Raw genomic sequence first — 12,948 nt, 5'->3', positions numbered from 1 at the left:
CCCACTAGTTAGAACTCACTTCTAGGTTATGGCACTAGCAAGGGATCCAAGAGTAAATAGCCTTTGTCTCGGTTCCAGATCCTCCCATGTCCTTGGCTTGAGATAAGGTAAGCCTTGCAATGCAGTACTCATCAAATGTGGTTCCTTTCCTCCTTTACCAGAACAGACACAAAGGATCAAGCTATTATTTTTCCTGCAAACTGACTGAAAATCTACTAGACACCTAACAAGGCAATCATCAGTTTAGAAACCACAAGATTAGGGTAACAGCAATCTCTGGCATAATTTCCTTTAGGAAAAGCATAAACCACAGAGTACATTATTCAATATGTCATGTTAAGGTAACATGTCAAATGGAATCAGTAATTGGTACAATATCCCTACAGCAATCTTGCTAAACAATTCCCCCCCAATCTATCTACACTTCCCCTCTCTCCAAAAGGAAAAGAAAACATGGGGACAGGGAGAAAATAAGAGGAATGTAGCAAGACTTTGCATTTAAAAACATTGGTTTAATATAGCAGGAAAATATAAAGCTACCGAGACAAGAATAAATCATGAATCTATAAAGGAACATTGTAAAAAGGAAGGGAATTATCCAAACGGATTCATAGACAGATTGAGAAATTTTAATATAAAATGCCCAGCAAATCTCTGCAAGATGTAGACAAATCGCCAGCTGAGGCAAATCTCAGATAATGAAACATTGTAAGAAGGGCCCTTTTTAATAATTTAGCCTCTGTCAAGGAGTTTGTATTGATTCTTGTTTTCAGCACAGGGAGAGAATGTTATCTTCAGCTTTACAGCTCAGTGACAGCATCAGTGAATTTAATCACTGAACCATTCCTGCCATGCAATCCTTAAACTGTCACCTCTGATTCTTTGTCATTCCCTGTTCATTTCTTTATAACCCCATCTCTCTGTAGATTCTCATCCATTCTTAACCCATACTGACCATAGCAGCTTTTCAAGCTTCCCAGATTAAAGGTATTTGTCAATCCTCATCTGCGAGTCATTAATAAGAACTGAACATAGCCTTAAATAGAGGTTTGAATTGCAGCTCTTTTATAAACAAGTCTGCTCAGTATCTTAACAACAGAATTATATGAGGATCAGAGTCATAGCGTGCCAATCTTTGGACAGCTGCTCCTTTGAAAATTTTGAAAAATGCAGCCAAAAAGATGAGTAACAGGAATAAAAATCTCAGTGAAAATCAAAATGGATATGTATCAATTACCTGTTTTGTTTTGTTTTTCAATTTAGAATGGAAAAGTCAAAAACTCTCTAAACAGTAAGATTATTACACATCAAATTGTTATCAGTGATGTGTATTGTCGGATACAGGAAGACACCAATACTATCCAATTTTCATTTGAGGAAAAATGCAAATGTTATTTTATTAGTTCACACTGAAGATAAGTGAAAGGTCCTAAATGATAAGAGTAAAAAGACAATAATAATTTTTTTTAAAAGGAGAAAACCAAAAAATGAAAGTTGAGCCAGAGGGGCGGATGTTCTCGTTTTTGTTTGTTTTTCAAAGGGGATAGAACTTGGGCTATATCTCCACTCTGATTTCATATGAGATCTCAGATCCTTGTAAGGTTACCAAGAGTCTTTACAATCAAGGTCATCATACAAAGATTTTCTATTATGGACCACCAGCCTGCATTTCACAATTTTCTTTTTTATGCATTTCTGCCTTTCCAGCTACACTACACATAGATACAAGACCCTGGGGCAATTCCACTGAATTCAAATCAGGAGTCTAGAAGAAAGCACTACAGACAAGATACTTCAATCAAGTAAACAGGGCAATAGCATAACAACTGATATTATTTCCTGATATATGGAAAGTGCCAAGTTCTCCCAATTTAAAAGCACTTCTAAGCAAATCTGATGCTCAGATTATTAATTCTGATTTAAGGCAAACAATCAGCATTTTAAATAAGACAAATAATCAAATGAAAATAGAAATGTGATATATCAACTTCAGTACTTTTTGAAGCAAAATGTGTTCCTATATGTAGAAGCGTGTGTGTGTGTGTGTGTGTGTGTGTGTACACATACATGCAATTCAATAAACATTTCTATAGCACCTGCAACACGCCAGGCACTGTACTAAGCAGACATTTTCCAAATGGTTACAATATTTGAATCTTGGGAGAAATAGCTGAATCATAATTTTACTCTCTACTCACTAGAACCATTTAAACTGTAGTGATAGTATATTTACCTTTGGTTTTGTTTTCTTTTAATGCCAAGAGAAGAGGGACACAGAGATTTTTTTTTTAATTATAAACAAAATTTTATGTTTGTTGTCCTAGAAGAGATTTTGGCCAGTCATTCAACTAGTTTTAATTAATAGGTGATCTCTACGGCTCCCAATCATATTTAAGGAGACTTTTTGTTAAGCAGAATTACTTTAACATTATTCTTCTTTATCTGCATCTTTATTGAAATGCTCAAACCATAAGCTCAACTTTTTAATTCATATATTATATGACATAGATTTTATGGGAGGAAAGCCACTAAAAATGACTTGACTTTTGTTTTGTTTTCAAATGAGACGGCACACTATTGTTTTAATTTTCTGCTACCTGAGATTCAAAGTAATGTAAACGTAATCCAACCGTATGCTTTGTTATACTTTTGATCCAAGAAACACATTGCTTTGCTTTGCAAAGGACACAAAGCTCTCTGTCAGGATATTGCATCTCATTGACAATCTAGCTAGAGTTCCATGTACTACTAATGCCACATGCCAGCCCATTAGCTGTTGGCACTTCAATATCTCCATGGATTTGTAAAGAAAAAAAAAGTTTGCACAAGTGTTAGAAAAATTTCATTAACATTTTATCAAAATGTATTTCCAAAAATAGGTAATGTGATTTGTTTAGGTTTGAAAGTTAGCATCTCTAAAACATTTTTAAGCTACAGGTCTCATATCAGTAGTTCTTTCAATACAAGTGACAGAAATGTAAATAACCAAGAAGAAACTAAAAAAAAACAGGGAAAACACAGCAAAAAGTAAAGAGAGGAATAAAGTGGAGGAGTTCAGCGTTTAAATTCTAATAAACAACAAATACTTTTTTAACTGTTAAATTCAACAGAACAATTTTATGTTCACTTTCTATTAAAATTAAAATTATGATTTTACAGTTTCATTTCATTATAACTTATTTTATACTCTCATGCTGATTCTTATATAAAAGGTCAAAATGACAAGCTTTAAATTGGTTATTAATAATTATGAAATATGCTAAGATAAGGAGCATTTCTTACCCTGATAACTTATTTGCTAGATTCTAATTATTATGTCACTGTGATTATGAATTTATTCACCTATTCAAACATACACCAAGAAGTTACAATTTATCCTTGTTTTTCTCCAACTTTCTCAATATTTTCTATACTGAGATCTGAAGGCATTTGAAACACTTTTAAATAAAACAAATTATGGCTAAATCAGCCATATATTCAGTGAATTTCTTTAATATCTTTGCTTTTTGAGACTATTTTCTTGATGTTCCGTGAACATATTTATGTTGCTTATGCTTTACCAATCAGGAGGTATTGATATAAACCAACAAATGAGTTAAAGTTATTCCTAACATATTCATGTATTCTGTCCACTCCCCAGTTAGGATGGATTGAGTATTATAAAGAAAAACAACTTTGAAAATCTTAAGAATAAGGATCAATATAATGCAAGTCCAAAAATTCATGCTACTTCTGCCAGAAGTGATAACTTTAAATTGCAGAAAAACACATGTTTTCAGATATAACCAATTACAGGGAAGTTTTTTTAATGAACTATACAATTATGTATTGAGGATTTGGGTTTTCAGTATAGTTGTAATTTAATTTCCTCAAAGTCAATACATCATCCATATATTGAAAAAGATAAAAACATTTCTCACTCTTCTTCAAAAAACACCATGTAAAAAAGCCAATGTACAAATTCCACTTATATCAATCTGGCTCTAAATGGCCATAATGTAAGTATTTGAATGCATTTTTACTGTGATACAAAAATTAATCTTTATTATTCATTGTAATGTTTGAAATGACTCTACCAAGTACAGCAATTTATTTTTAAATATGCAAGCATTTCAACTTCTTATCAGACCTATCAAATAATAATGCTAAAAGATTTCCCCTTTCATTTTTATTTCCTGATTTAAATACCACTGAGTATTATATAAACTCAATTGAGATTTAATGTTCAGGTGCAAATAATACACACTACTTTCAGTGAAATCGAGGCGTGCTTTTTCCCCCCTTTCCACCCTCCCCCTATCTGTCCTCCTGTCCTATTTAGTCAGGAAAATACCTCACTTCTCTAAAATGAACTTTAAGCTTCTTTGTCTCTGTCTCTGTTTCTCTCTTTGCCTTTCCAGCTCTCAAGAGAAAGCTCAGAAGAAGAAAAAAAAATTAGGGAAGGAAGAAAGGAAGGGAGGGAGGGAAGAAGAGAGGGAGGATAAACTTAAGAATTTGTTTACAATAACAATCTCTCCCTCTGCTATTTGGGGAGAGAGTTGTAGATAGAACTTCAAACCCACACCCACCTAGAGAAAGCAGATGAGAATTCTGAGAATATTCAACATTTATAAAAATCCAGAATTCCCACCCCCCCAAAAAAAAAAATTCCCTTCATTTTCTAAGACTTTTTTTTAGTACATTCTCTACAATGAAGAGAATTTTAAAATGTACAGTATCTAGTAAAATATAATACTGCTAAAGATAATGGTAGTGGATACAAATAACCTAAAGTCAGATAATGCCCTAGGCCAGAAAACACCATCATTATTACATAGATTTTTTTAATGGCTTTTTCACTTTAGTTCACAAAGATATTTTGGTATCTACATGAAAAAAAAATCATTCCCTATTACTCTCAAACATCTTGTATTAAAGATGACATTCCCCACCAAAGTAGATGAAATCAATCTTGAGATTATAAAATAATAAATATAATTCAAAGAAAATTTAGGAGTCTACTTCCATCTCCTTATTTAACTGTGATGCTCTTAAACTTCTGAAAAAGAAAGATTATCTTCCTGAAGCAATGTAGAAGGAAAAAGGGATGGGAATGAAGGAGGGGAATGGAGGGGAGAAAAAAGGGAAGAAAAAAAGTCAGACCAAAAATTAAATTTAAAATAATGGGTTATTTTCTCAACAAATATAAGAGCAAAAAACAAACAAACAAACAAAAAAACCCACACAAGAGGCAAAAAAGAAAAAGAGGCAGCAATGAAAAAAAAAATTTTTTTAACCAAAAAAAAAAAAAAAATTTGCTTTTCCACTTTTCTTTTTGTGTATTAAAAATTACTATTTCTTTCATAGGATAGTTCTCTGGGAAAAGATGGTGGAGGAATACTGCAAAAATATATGGCTTTACATATAAAATATATACACACATATATAAGATAAATAAAATCACTGATATCAATATATCAATAAAAATATAATTTAAAAATTGCAATTAAGCAAACTTCATTTATCAATGTGCAACTCAATTCATTTTTTCTTCCCTTCTAATAATATCATAAGCTCTTTTTGAAAAGAAAGGAATATTTCCTTTTTCTCTTTATATCCCCAGCACCTAGCGTGATGTCTTACACATATCAGATGCATAATAAATGTCTGTTCAAATGAATTAAAATGAATTCTATGAATCACACAGAGCTGCCATAAGGGAAGAATATCTTCTTCATTACTATTCTCATTGAATATTGTTAGGTAGGCAGTAATAACATTGAAATGTTATTATGGATCACCCATAGTAACATTGAAAAGGTAGCATCTCCTAAGAGACTAATTAATATGTAGCTAAACAGGCAATAAGGCAAAATAGACCAGCAACAGGGAAAAGAAAATACAACTGCCCTAAATTCAAATGAAATCTAGAAGGTGACAATTTATTGTATTCATCATTTTAAAAAATCATTTAAAAATATTGTGAAGGCCCAATTCCAGCATGGCCAATCACAACAGATTATTACTTCTCTCCTACACCATACAGTATGTAGTATTTTAAAACCACTATAGTGTGAGTTATCTTTAGTAACCCACTTCATTCAAGTTCCAGATAGATAAAAGGAAGCCTTGAAAGATTAGAAAACTATGCAAATTAATTTTTAGAATCCTGGGATCGAGGTCATAGTCACCATAATATTGCTGTTCCTGAGAGTTCCAAATAATTTAAAATCACTTCCAGTTTCTGGAAAATTAAAAAAAAAAAAAAAAAAAAACCTACCATCTACACAAGTAATTCAACAGCTCACCCTAATTTTGTTGACAAGAGGTCATATATTTATACCTGAGGGAAGGACCTATTTCAATTCATTCATTATATAGAGAAAGAAAATAAGATGCAAAAAGGTGAATTAGTTGCTAGGGTCACAGAGATAATTAGTAATCTTCACAATGAAGGAAAAAAGAGGTCAGAATCACAGAAACATCTGCAAAGTATTTTCTACCTAGCATCATATTAAAGATGTGGGTATTCAATAACTTATTGATGAATTGGAAAGCCTCTTAAATCAATTCTGCGGTTATTTCTAAGATTTACCCACAAATACCCTGAAAAAAATTAAATCTACCTTTAAAAACCTTTAAAATGATCATGTTCTTCAAGGACCAGCAATCTAAAATTAGCTGGCAAAAATAGCAATATCTACAAAGGGTTCTGGGGAAATGGGTGTTTTATAAAGCATGATATAGACACAATGAAAAACTCTGTTAGGAAAATGCCTCTAAGCTGCAGTATCTTTAGCCACCCATTGCAGCACTGTTGTACATCGTCAGTGTGTGACAGATTCCTTAATGGTGGTCTTAAATACACAGACAGATCTGGCTAAAAATGGAAGTTGTAAGTAATCCAATTCAAATACAAGGACATCTTATTCACCTAATGAACAGGAACACAGGAAAAAAAAAAAAAAAGGTAGACTATATTCTCTTAACACTGAAGCACATTCCATTACACAGAAAATAAATGTTCATTTTAAACCAGTTTTATAGGACTGCCTATTTTCTACTTTGAAAGGGATTTTGGTAACACTGCCATATAATTTATATTTCAACAACTTGGTATTGCAGACAGTTGGGGGTGGGGGAGAGAAAAGAAGAAGATAATTCTCGTTCTTGAATTCAATAGCACTTCAAGGGATTATTTTTTAAGGATTGCTGTGTTTTTTTCACACTTATCTGTCCTCTCATGAAACTTATTTCCAGTCTCAAGAACCTACTTTCTAAACCCCCCCCCCCAATAACAGCATTTAAAAGAAAACGTTAAATTTAATGGGATATTAGACACAAATAGAAAGCTCCCTTTACAATATCAATATATAGAAACTGAAAAGTTAAAAATCTGTAAAGTGAAATGTATGAGAACATATGCTGGCATTAATGCAAGTACTGAAACACCAATTTATACCTGAACATTGCCACTAAAACCTTAAATTATGATGAGATCAATACTACTCTATAAAAACTAAATTAAGAAAAATAAATCTATTAAGGAAGACATCTGGTGTATTATAGTAAGAAACATTAATGATATTGTTTGAAACCCTGTGATCAACTTTTTCCCCAGCAGCTCTATCATTACACTGTATTAGATCTGTACGCCTGTGGAATTTATTAAATCACTCCACTCAGTGGGGTTTTTGCCAACTGGATCTGGTTCAGATCCTGCTAAAATGATACTGGCAGCATTCAGCGCCTTTAAAGAACAATCAATAAAGTTACATTTGTGTAGCATTGTCCTAACTAGAGGACGAATTATGGTCTTATTCGAGAATCTCTTTCAAGCTCAAGTACAATCGTCTTAGTAGATTGCTAATTACATTTAATTCTTCTGTAAAAATTGAAATATTGATAATCAAATATGAGGAGTCAGTCACATAGGATTAATACCAATATAATATAATGGGTAAAATTATCATCGGTGCAGCAAATGCAAATTAGTGAACAACATAAAAACTGGAAAAGATAAATAAGTATACAATTCAATCATTAAGACATTTGATAAGAATAGTAAATTTGTATGTTAACACTTATTAATACTTAATTTTGTCCCCCAAAACAAGACAATTTCATCAGTAGATTTTTTTTTCCTTAATCCTCAGTCTTAGAGAAGCTCTAAACTATAAACATGCATCATAGCATTGAATTAAGTAAAACACCAAAAAGTTACAAATCAATCATTAGTGGCTTTTAAATAATAATTGTCCATATAGGCAAGAACTAAAGGAGTAAACACAACACTGAAGGAGACAAAAACTGGCCCTTTTTGACACTTAATTAACATTTCAGATTAAAATTAAGTGAGAGACTTTTTATTTTATTTCTTAAAATCAGAATGTCAGAACTGAAAAGGACCTTTGATTCAATCCCATTATTTTACAAATTAAGAACTTTAAGTCCAGAGTACAATTTTTAGATGTTAACCCAATTAACCAGCAAAGCCAGCCAGAACAATAATTCAAGTATATTTTAATCGAATTATTATCTAATAACTCCTAGTCTATTGAGCTCCATTCCCCCAATGAATGCTTGTTCATTTGCACTGTCAAAATTAAGAGGTTTTCATTTTCTGTGGCCTCTGTCATTCTACTTCTGAGCCCAGACTTCCATCTCTCTCCTTAAAGACCTAATGCATATCTTGTTGGCCCAAAGTGTAAACAGATTTGGATCCTACCCTGCTGCCTCTCATTTGGAAGACATACTATTTCTTCATTCTTTTGCTAGCAAACCATAGAATTTATGATCTCCATTCATGGTATTCCATTTTCCTCTTTCATTCTCCCCTCAATAACATGAATGATATTTTGATTTCTAGATCAAGGTTTGAAATAAGTAAATGATGAAATCTGGGCAATGGTGTGTGCACTAAATAATAGAAAAATATATTTACCTGGAATTTAGCAAATCTAATAAAGAAAGCTTTAAAATAATTGGAGAATGGGAAAGAAAAACTTACTAGATATAACTGCATAGATACAGGTATAAAGAAAAACAGCAATTGAGACACCTAGTTATTTACAATAAAACACACAAAAAATGTCAGCAATGGAACTCAGATTCTGATGTTTTACATGCACGTAATCATAAAGTATGATAACAAGCAAAGGGAATAGATAGCAATAAGATAGCAAGAGATAAAATACATGACCCCATTATGGCTCTAGAAGAATACATTAGTAAGGAAATCTAGCAACCAGAAAGAGGAAGCATTATGGAGAAAACTTGAGTGAAAATGAATGGGAGTAAATATTAGTTCCAATTGATATTTTCCTTTTTTTTTTTTTTTTTTTTTTTTTTTTTTTTTTTTTGGTTTAGAAATAAACTGAAAAGGCTCAGTTATATTTGTTTATCAGCCAGAAACATATTAGTTTTACTTAATAAGAAAAGGCACCATGAAAGGTTGTTTACTAAAAGATGAGTGCTGTATCAAAATCAATCAATGGTAAACAAAAATCAATAAGCAAGTGAAAAGAAGCAATAATATTAAAGCTACCTGGACAGAAAAAGGAAAAAAAAAAAGAGTAGTTTGGGAAACAGATCATAAACCTAGTAAAGAAGCATATAGTAATGGGAGTTGAGGGTAGGGAAGCTTTAAGGATCTTACAAAAAATGTGACAGTAGACAAAACAAGATCCTAGAACCAAGAGTCTTAGATTAGAATTATGCCTCAGAAATCTAAAATTGTGTAACAAACTACAAGTCAATATATCTCAGAGAGAGTCAATTTCCCCATATATACAAGGATAATAGCTGTGTACCTGCTGTCTAGGTCAAAGAATTGTTTGAAGGAAAGTGTGTCACAAACCTTAAAAGCATTATATAAATGGATGGTCTAGGGTTTTGCCCAGACCCATATACCTCTAGTACCTGTTCTAACTCTTTAATTACCCACTAAGAAGTTACAGTATTTGTATTATTGAGTTCTGTTGGGACTCTTTGAATAACAAGAGCATTTAATAATTTAATAATCCCTATCTCATTTTGATGATTATTTTTTTCTACTCCAAAAGGAAGCAACGAGGGTAATTGATTGTATGGACAACATATGGTTGTATGGACATCAAAAGATGAATTGTTTCTTGAAACAGACACACAGAAAAGCAATAAACGAAGGGGGGAGTTGCCACAAAAATCATGATATTAGATGCCAAAAAAGCTAGGTATCACCTGAAATGATGCTTACAACAGAGGAGATAAAATTCAAAGGGTTCAAAGCAAAGGAGAGAGACAAAAGCTCCTGCGTCCAAAAACTACTGTGTGGCAATTAGAAGGATGTAGACAGAGTGCCAGACCTGGAATCAGGAGGAAATGGGTTCAATACCTGACTCTGACACTCTGTGAGTCTTGGGAAAGCACTCAGCCCCTCCGGGCCTCAATTTTTCTACACTCAAAATGAAGTGGTTGGAGTCTGCAGCCTTCTACTAAGGTACAATAAATCTATTATATTATCAAGTCAGGCCAAGAGGGACAGGAAACTTTGAAGAAAGAAATTCTGACATAAAAAGAAATCATTCTGAAGAAGGGAAGGGGACAGGACCCTTGGGATGGATGCAATGATGATAACTGGAAAAAAAACAAGGGCAAAAAGTTTATCAGCCAGAACCATATTAGGCAAAAAGAAGGGCACAACTCAAGACTTTGCTTATGCTTTCTGAATAACTTTGAAACTAGAATAGACCAAAAAAAAGGCTAATACGGGTGCTGAATCTTTTCTCTAAATCCTACTATATTTAGTCAATATCACAGATTTTAGCACTATACTAAATGTTTCATTATTTGATAATTGTTGCATAAACTTTATAGTGAGTTTCCAATTAGATGATAAGCCAATTAATTGAATGATGGAATTATGTCTTATATAAAGACAAACACACTTAAAGCTTCCTAAATGAACCAAGAGCAAGAAAAATGTCTTCTAAATGTTATCAATGTAAAAAACAAAAGCAACACATTACTACTTCCTAATACTGGACAATGAGGTGAAAGGGAAAAGAGAGAAAATAGAGCTGGAAAGAGAATACAATTCCTAATGTTATGTGTAATACTGCTAATATTTCATTCTATAACCTCAAGACTTTTACATACAGACTACACCTATACCAGGATAGGAAAAAAAACTACAATTCTGAATAGGCTCTCTGATCCAGATCTGCAAAACTCATACTATCATTTGTGTTTTTAATCATAAAGTCACAAATTTAGACCTACACAAGCCATTAAATAAGACAAGTCAAATGCCCCAAATTTGCAACTGAGAAAAGAAAAAGGAGAAGTGGCTTGCACAAAGACAAAGAAGTCCTCAATTCAATGATCATGACACTACACTAAACTAAGACAATCCAAAAAAATAGATTAATAGCTATTTCTCAGCCACAACAGTACAATTCTTGTCAAGATGGGCAGGAAGAAAGCACTGAGACTTATGTGCTATAGATCCAATGAGTCTAGGTAAAAGCACACTTAGACTCCACACTTGGACTCAAACTTACCCCCATCTTTCCCCATTTCAGGTGCCAACCTTCATACTCGCTGCTGATTGCCAGCTCCTGCTCCTTGCAGCAGCCCAGCATGCTCTCTGCTGGTGCCATCATACCCCACCACCAAAACCCAAAAAGTCTGAAACGGTCCTAAAGGGGTAAGGCAATTCCCGTATTTTGTTTCCTCTGTGCATGTACTTTTTAAACTCCATTAAAACCACATACAATACAGCACATTTCAAAGGGGGCTTTGGGGACAGGTAATACGCCTATTTTATACCCTATGGGATATAAAATACTGATAGCTTTTAAAAACGGGATTCTCCTTACCCCTACAGGCCCTCTCCCGGCTTCAGTAAGGTGATGTGGTGGCTGTGATGCCACCGGTAGAGAGCATGCTGGGGGGTCACACAGAGCAGGAGTTGGAGATCTGCAACAGGCCTGCGAGTTGTGAACCTAAAAAAGAAAAGAGTCTTAAGTTAACAGGCCCAATGCCCCTCTCATCCTGGTTGTTAGGGGCACTCAGCAGAAAAAAATTAAGATACAATATTCTTGTAACAGATTATCTTGGTACCTCTCATATATAACCATTTCTGAAGTTATATTAGTACCAATATTTCATGTAAGTGGCCCTTTTGAATTGATCAAAATTTTGCCTATTATTTTCTTACAAACAGAAATATATATCCTTGTCTTTCAAACATGTTAATGAGCTTTTTGTCAATAGGCAGCATAGCATGTGCCTCTCAAAAATAATCATACTATCTATGATCCAATATAAAAGCACTTATCAGTGGAAGATCACCAATACATAAAATAACAAAAGAGCTTTAAGAACACAAACTATAGAAATGACCTGCACATATAAACTAAGCATACAGGACAATACATACAGGAATATTCTAGACAACTGAAAAACAAAACAAGGGCTCATGCTCAGGAAAGTAAGGACTCTACAAAAACAGAATAGCCTTGACCCATCCCCTCATTTCTCTGTAATTTTAGTTATAGTTTGTCAAGAATTAGAAATTTGGACTTTTTAAAACAAATCCAAGAGAGAGATTTCTATACATACAATCCACAAATGCTGATAGGTAAATTTAGCAACTAAAGTCCAGATCACAAAAACTAAAATAAAATTTTATTATGGTAATATAGCTGACTTGTCAGACTTATTTTTTAAAGGGACACACTAAGAAAGGATAAGTTTAAAAACAGCTTTTGGCCTGTGCTATCTTGAGTTCCACAATGATCTTTATAATTCACAAATGATGTATGGAACTAAGTGTGAATACGCAGCATCCATTCATATCCAAAATGTCTTTTACATATGTAGTATGTAAAAGAGTTAGGTAACGGAATAGAATAAATAATTAAACACAATCCCAAAGATATAGGAAATCAACTTAAAAATTAGGAGTCAAATTATCACACAACC

The 12,948-nt window shown here is 33.1% G+C and overlaps 1 protein-coding gene across 3 annotated transcripts in view; it reads right to left on the bottom strand.

Annotated features, from left to right (window-relative positions):
* The window catches only part of RERE (arginine-glutamic acid dipeptide repeats), a 577,800-nt gene that overhangs the window by 291,242 nt on the left and 273,610 nt on the right, over positions 1-12,948 (bottom strand). For 2 of the 3 annotated variants that reach the window (XM_051988633.1, XM_051988634.1), the window contains exon 4: positions 11,841-11,966. The exons of the other annotated variant lie outside the window; for it this stretch is intronic. In XM_051988633.1, coding sequence (XP_051844593.1) covers positions 11,841-11,966 — 126 coding nt within the window. The remainder of the gene's footprint in view (positions 1-11,840; positions 11,967-12,948) is intronic. 3 annotated transcript variants of the gene reach the window in all.

Source organism: Antechinus flavipes, chromosome 3 (assembly GCF_016432865.1).
Source record: "Antechinus flavipes isolate AdamAnt ecotype Samford, QLD, Australia chromosome 3, AdamAnt_v2, whole genome shotgun sequence".
Classification (NCBI taxonomy): domain Eukaryota; kingdom Metazoa; phylum Chordata; class Mammalia; order Dasyuromorphia; family Dasyuridae; genus Antechinus; species Antechinus flavipes.
This window is presented reverse-complemented; position numbering and strand designations above follow the sequence as displayed.